At 41.6% G+C, this 7,807-nt stretch overlaps 1 protein-coding gene across 1 annotated transcript; it reads right to left on the bottom strand.

The window, feature by feature from the left end:
• Positions 1-214: 214 nt before the first annotated feature.
• foxj1b (forkhead box J1b) lies at positions 215-4,346 on the bottom strand. The gene is made up of 3 exons (XM_024387963.1): positions 4,064-4,346; positions 3,221-3,882; positions 215-2,417 (listed from the first exon to the last, which is right to left on the bottom strand). The coding sequence occupies exons 2-3, from the start codon at positions 3,809-3,811 to the stop codon at positions 1,560-1,562; spliced, it is 1,449 nt and encodes a 482-aa protein (XP_024243731.1). The 5' UTR covers positions 3,812-3,882; positions 4,064-4,346; the 3' UTR covers positions 215-1,559.
• Positions 4,347-7,807: the final 3,461 nt, after the last annotated feature.

The raw sequence follows: 7,807 nt of genomic DNA, 5'->3' as shown, positions 1-7,807 counted from the left end.
CGACCTATGATACTGGCAAAGACCTCACAGAGTTATAGGTATTTGTTCAATGTGATGTTGCAATTCTGAGAGACCAGGCTAGTCTGGGCTTGACCAAGAATGAGATATTCTGTATCTTCTCATCTATGAACAAGCTGATCTTGAGCCTTATTGACCAATGGATTGCATCTTTGACTTTCACATGCAATATGGCAAACGAATGAGATAAAACATCTAAATTGACAACATTTATTGCATTGAGGCATGATTGCATTTTTAACAACTTATAAGAGTACAAATAAAAACAACAGAATGACATTGAAGACATTGTATAAAGGTTGATCTGATCTTCACAATTGACTCAAGAAAATCAAACCTTTCTAGAGCACAAGCCTTTTCATTGGTTCATCCGTTTTCCCAAACAACATACCATTTTAAATGAATCATCCTTTCAAAAACAGTCCATTGTTGTTCATTTATATATTTATCGTGGTTTGACGTAATCAATCAAAAATCAGTCATCATTATCACAAAATGGAAGCCAATCACCCAGTGAGAGAATTCAGATTTCCTCACTATATCCTGAACAGACTCATTAATAGAGTTCAATCAAATGTAAGATTGGCAGAAAAATGGAAAACTTGAACAAAACCGTCAGTGCCTACGAAGGCTGTGGTGTTGCTGTCAAATGATGGTGTGTGCACGCTGAATCTGTGACATTGCATGTTTTTATGGAACAAGGGAAAATAGCATTCTGATGCACAGCAGAAATATTTTCTATCCTCAAACATACCTGTTGTCACTCAAAGTGCATATGCTTGGGTATTCTGATTGAGGCATTTCAGTTCATTTCAGTTCATTTCTGTCCCTCTTTCTGCTTTGCCATAGCCTATGACACACGACACATGGCCATATTTAATTTACAGCTAAGATCTGAAGCTAGTTCAATTGGACACCTTCTACAGCCGTCAAATTCAACTCTGAACCCCGGAGCCAGTATCACTGATTTGTTGTTCCACTCTAATCGATATATATATATATATATATTAAATTGATTACTTGAAAAACACATTGAAATTGGATCAATAGGTTTGACTATGACCCAACACTAAGTACTGCATTTGACTTCATTGACTTCTCTAGTCAGCGATCAAACCAGAAATATAGATCTTCATAAAGTCATAAACATACAGCATAGATCTCTCAATAACATAATGCAAAAAAACAAACAAGAAAAAAATACATTTGATGTATATAAGATTTCATGAGGCTAATGTAGAAAAATAGTCGTCTGTATGTAGGTCTGCCCCACAAGCCAATAGAGTGCATATCTGTTTGGAGTGTGGAGCACATAGCAGAAGGTAAGACCAATAGTGTTTCATTGTCTTGTGAAACAAATACAACATGCTCCTTCAAACCACAACAACCCAGTCTTTAACCATAGTCTGAAGGAACTGCATGAATGACCAGCAGTCTCCTGAATCCCCTGTCCCAGCATTTACTATAAGGAAGTCGTGGCTAGGGCCTGAATCCCTTGGCTAAGGGGTGGCGTAAGCATTGGTTCAACAGTGGTTGGTTTGTCACAGGTAGGCCTCAGCCCTCTCCCAGGGTTGTATCTCTGAGAAGAATCCTTCACACAGACCAAAGCCCTGATCCAGAGTCTGAGGGATGGCCTGCACTTCCTCCTTCATCTCCTCCCAGGGGTGCACCTCCTGCTGCTCTGGGAACAGAGTCACCTCCTCAAACTGGTGCAGGTGGGTCTGTAACAACTGATCCTGGTTCAGCTGCTGTTGTTGAATGTAAAGGTTCCCAATGTAACTACTATTACATCCCACTGAGCCACTCAGCTCCATGTAGCCATAAGAGTCATGGGTCTGAGTCTGGTTCTGGGTCTGGTTGTCCCCCTCTCCACACCACCTCCCCAGTCCGACAGAGTGCCTCTCCTGCAGGGTCAGATCCAGCTCGCAGCCCAGGGAGCTCAGAGCAGTGTTGATGTCCAGGTCTTCGAATGTACTGCAGTTTCCACTGAGGACATCGTCAAACACAGATGCAAGGTCAAAGTCTCCCCTCAGAACTACATCTGCGCTGTGGGCCTCTGTGGCTAACAGTGGGGATTTGGGTGTCCCCGCCATCTTGCTGTTTTGCCTTGGAGAAGGTTGTTTACGCTTGTTGCCGGCTCCAGCTCCTTGGTAGTGGTAGCCATCTTGGCCCTGCTGAGTGGCTCTGTGGTAGCCAGTTTCCTGGTTGTGTAGGAGCTTGCTCTGCCTGTGGGTGTTGTAGTGGCTGGAGGACATTCTCCTTCTCTTGAAGACCCCGTTGACGAACATGTCAGCGTACTGAGGGTCGATCTGCCAGAAGCCTCCTTTCCCTGGTTCATCCTTCTGCCGTGGAACTTTCATGAAGCACTTGTTGAGCGAGAGGTTATGGCGGATAGAGTTCTGAGAGGGCGAGGGGAGAAGAAACAAATGTGTTAAATCCATGTTAAATGTGTATTTAATTTAATATAATGTATGAATGGTGTGTGTGTCAAATAGAGAGAGGGAGAAAGAGATAGAGCAAGGCATTTAAGGAAGAGGCGGAGGAGGTATTGTTGTTGTTTGTGTAGGAAAGCAAATGCACCTAATGAGGCTTTCTAGTGTAGAGTTCTGTGCATTTCAAACATGATCAGCCGTGCTTGGCTGCCAAGGGAGCTCTCACAGGGATCCTCATTAACACACACACACACACACACACACACACACACACACACACACACACACACACACACACACACACACACACACACACACACACACACACACACACACACACACACACACACACACACACACACACACACACACACACACACACACACACACCACCTCCCCGGAGCAGTATAGCACTTGTGCTTGGCCCCCTGAGAAAGAAGCCTGACAGAGATTTCTTGGAGGGTAGAAATTGCAGAGATGTTCTGTGATTTGAAATGTAAATGAAAATGAATATGACTAGGCTAGTCAAGCTGTGTCATACATAATAGAATACAGTGTAAGTTACTGTTAGACTAGATGATTATGAGAAATAATAGGATAAATGGGTTTTAAATGTATGTTGTATAAGTGCATTAATATTCTTACAACCAAACAACAGGTTTAATATACATGTGGCAAACCTTCTGCTCCCCCTTCTCCCCCTCTCTTCTCTCCCTGTCACCATTTAGCTAATCAATAATAGAGAGACAGAGGAGAGCAGGGTCATTTACCTGCCAGCTGGGCTCAGCATGTCTGTAGTAGCAGAAGTTGTCTGTGATCCAGTTATAGATGGTGGAAAGAGTCACCTTGGGCTTCTTGCTGGCCTGCATGGCCATACAGATGAGAGAGGCATAGGAATAAGGCGGTTTGACTTTGGGGTTCGTTTTAAAGTCAATCTCCTCTGGTGGGATGATCTGCGTGATGTGGTGGTTGAGGTGAGGGTAGGTTATGGTTTGGTGGTGTGGATAATTCACCAAACGCACGTCGGTGGAGTTACTGCCAGAGGTAACGGGGCTCCCGAGGCAGAGAGGCATCCCGGTAGCGGCCGTGTCCCCTGCTGGAGGGCTAGACGGGGAGTCGGTGCCCGGGGGGTACAGGCGCTGGTGGTAGGAGACCAGGTGCTGTGAGGGGCAACCGGGGCCGGTGCCGGTGGATCTTTCTGAGTTAGTGCTGAGGATGGAGAAGTTCTGAAGCCAGTGGAGGCTGGTCAGGCTGTCGTCCAGGTGCACTGACCCGGCTGCGGTGTCCTGGTTCTCCGGCTGTAATTTCAGACATTTCTCCTTAAACTTGGAGGCGATCTCCGGACTCATCAGGACAGGCATTCTGAGCGTGACGCACGAGACCGTCACCCGCAAAAATGTGAAAATTTTGTAGGACTGTTCAATGAGATGTCCTGCACAAAACAAATATTGAAAAACACATACAAATTCTAATTTGATCCACTACACCCATTACAGTATTAAAAACACACCATTAAAAAAATGGACTATTTGGCTCAACATGCCAACGTGTCAAAACGTGATTCGAAAATGTAATAAATTGATCATAGTACAGAAGATAGCCTATATCCTTACCTCAATGACAGGTCAGCGATGATGCTCGGGAACAGTTTGCACCTGTTGCAACCGTCTGTCGATCCGTCCCTGTGCTCTATTCCCAAAGGACTTCAGCGAAGCACTATCCTCTGCGCAACAAGAGTAGAGGGGGAAGGCTCACCAAAGTAAGATCCAGCTGTTCATTTAAAAATCCATCAGATTATTTCATCCATTTCAGTCGTTTTTGCATAATCCTAATGATTTAATTCCCGGTCAGTTGCTTTACGGAATGATACATGAAAAAGTCTGGGTGCTGGAAGGTTTCTGGATGCTCATAATAAAGGTGGAGAGACTGCCCACAAGCCCTTTAAACGTATTGGACGTCTCTGATTGGCTGGTTCCTTTCTCTCCAGGTTTCACTTGGCTTGTCAGCCACTGCTGACGTTCATGGGGATAAGAGGAGCGCGCTGAACTGCATATTCAACCTCCGAATTGATGTAGCATTCGCATAATTATATCCACAGTAGGCTAGCCTATGTTAAAGGGGGAAATCATCTGAAGTTGTTATATCAATTTCTGGACGTATAAATGATATGTAGGCCTACCAATGGATTCTAAAATGATATAAATACATGCCTCATGAGCTTAGTTCAACTGTAGTAGCCCCTCAGAACCAGAAATATAAGCTTGTTTTACTCCAATGTTGGTAAACAAAGTAAATGTTAACAAACACTATATAGCCTCAAAACATGGTTAAAACTATAATTGTGATATCATGGATGGTCAGTCCTTGCATCCATAGCTCTGTCTATGAATTTGAGAGTGGTTTCATTTCTCTGCCCAAGCTTTTTACCGAAACAGGGGCGGGGAAAACGCTTTCTTGTAGTTTAAATTGATTATTGCCCCTTTAAGGTTAAGTCTCGGAATACAAAAAAATACCACAAAATCAACAACACTTGGCCGTCTCGTTCTTCTTTCCTAAAGGCTATTGTTGTCCCGACCCCAAACGTCATCCATAACCCGTTGAGAGCGATTTGGCGCGACAGTCCTCCCGTGGAGCGCTGAAACGTCGCGCCACATGTCCCGCGCTTGTACTGCGCTTTACCCTCAATATTCCATATATTTAGTCCACATTTAATAACTAACCCTTATTTACTGTAAACTATCAAATAGCTCCATTCAACTGCAGAGGGAAATATGAGAAGAAATTCCTACACAAGTGCATCAAACTATAATAAAGCATAGGAATCTGAATTGTTTTTGTTTAGTTTAATTTACATGCCATGAATATTAGTCTTCAAACAACATAATGGTTTTGAAATAAAATCCAAAATGACTCAAGTTGTACAATTCAAATGTTATTTGTTACCTGCTTTGTAAACAACAGGTAAAGTAAAGGGAAGTGCTTAGCCTACATACAGCCCTTCCCAACAATGCAGAGAGAAAGATAAATAATAGAAATACAAGGTAACAGTAAACATGTAATCCCCAACGAATGGGCAAATTGAGATAACTGAAATGTGTTTGTGTGTGATGACTGATTATCCTTGACATTGACCAGATACTCAAGTGGCCTCTCTAACAATGAAAATAAATGTCTTCAAAAATGGAAGGCAGTTAGTTACCCTGGGTACCAGTCTCTTTAGCTAATCCACCCCCTGTACTCTATGTCATGTGCCAAAGAGACCGGCCTTTTTGCCATCTTCAAATATGAACATTTTCATTAATCAGTTCGACGAGAACAGAGGATTTGATTAAGCAATAAAGCTTGAAGGGTTGTGGTATATGGCCAGTATACCATGGCTAAGGGCTGTTCTTATGCACAGCGCAACCAAGCGCTGATGATAATGATATGCCTGAATACAGCCCTTAGATGTGATATGTTGGCTATATACCACAAACCATTAGGTGCCTAATTGCTATTGTAGACTGGTTACCAACATAATTAGAGCAGTAAAAATAAATATTTTGTCATACCCACGGTATATGGTCCGATATACCACGGCTGTCAGCCAACCAGCATTCATGGTTCGAACTACCCAGTTTATAATCAATTGACTGAAATCTGTGGTATATCAGACCGTATATGGGTATACATCAAGGACCATTTCCATTTGAATTGGTCTTGTAAAGGTTTGGGGTTGAAGGTAGATATACACATAATATCTGTCTTGGAACAATTGGCTTTGTAATAAGATAGTTTACCAAACTCTTCATTGGGTGTTTTCCTTTACTACAGTACTGCCATTGGTGAATTATAAAGATTTTGAATCCATGAGATAAATATGGGATCACAATTAAACCTTGACAATACAGACATAAGGTAATTCCATTCCACTCTCAAATGCTTTTTCAGCCTCAAGGGACACTGCAACATTTGGGGTCTTAAGATCATTAGCATGAAAAAGAAAGACTTAAATTAAAATATACATAAATGAACAGACGAGAGACGACCCTGCAGAAAACCAGTTTGGTCTGTGTGTATGTGACGGTAGGCGCAGAGTTAATATTTTAGCAATCAATTTATAATCAACAGAAAAGTGACTGGTCTATGGGAGGAGCACAATGTATGATCTTAATCTTTATTGTTTCAGTAAAGTAATAGCTGCAACATGTAAAGTATGAGGAAGCTGTTTTTTACTCTAGACAGACCTTGATCATAGGAAGAAAAAGAGGCATCAACCACTCAGAGAAATGCCTATAGAATTCTATAGGTAACCAATCTAATCCCAATGCCTTTCCATTTTGGAGGGAACCCATAGCATCTGATAGCTCCTCAGTAATAATGTCTTGATCTAAATTTAGCCTTGCTTCTTTAGGGCTAGGCCCCTTTTTTCTCCACTTGCTGTCTGAATGACGTGCCCAAAGTAAACTGCCTGTACCTCAGGCCCTGAAGACAAGATATGTAAATAATTGGTACCAAGGGAAAGAAAACACTTTGAAGTTTGTAGAAATGCTCAAATAATGTAGGAGAATATAACACAATAGATATGGTAGGAGAAAATCCAAAGAAAAACCAACCAGAATTCGTTTTTTTTTTGAGACCAACCTTTTATAAATTCAAGAGAAAGGTCATATTGAAATTTAGCTCCCTGGATGCAATTCCTATGGTTTCCACATGGTGTCAGCAGTCTATGTTCAAGGTTTCAGGCTTGTAACTTCAAAAACAAATAAGAAATATCCGTTTTAGCAGAAGGACACAGTCTTGGAAATTCATGTTTGCGTGCGCTATGAAGACATTACGCACCTGCTAAAATCGGTTTCTTATTGAACATACTTCTTTCCGTAAGAAATATTATAGTTTGATTACATTTTAGGGTATCTGAGGAGTAACTGGAAATGTATTTTGACTTGTTGAAGCAGAGTTTCGGATTCCTTTCTCTGCATGATGAACGAGTGGATTACTCAAATCGATGGCGCCAACTAAACTGACTTTTTGGGATATAAAGAAGGATTTTATCTAACTAAACGACACTACATGTTATATCTGGGACCCTTTGGATGAAAAATCAGAGGAAGATTTTCAAAAAGTAAGTGAATATTTAATCGTTATTTGTGAATGTATAAAACCTGTGACAGTGGAAAAATATTTTGATTTGGGGCGCCGTCCTCAAACAATCTCATGGCATGTTTTTGCTGTAATAGCTACTGTAAATCGGACACTGCAGTTAGATTAACAAGAATTTAAGCCTTCAGCCAATATAAGACACATATGTACATAAATGTTGAAAATCCATATTATTTATGATTATTTAAATGAATTGCGCGCCCTCCAGTTTCACC

The sequence above is a fragment of the Oncorhynchus tshawytscha genome, linkage group LG25 (genome assembly GCF_018296145.1).
Source record: "Oncorhynchus tshawytscha isolate Ot180627B linkage group LG25, Otsh_v2.0, whole genome shotgun sequence".
Classification (NCBI taxonomy): Eukaryota; Metazoa; Chordata; class Actinopteri; order Salmoniformes; family Salmonidae; genus Oncorhynchus; species Oncorhynchus tshawytscha.
This window is presented reverse-complemented; position numbering and strand designations above follow the sequence as displayed.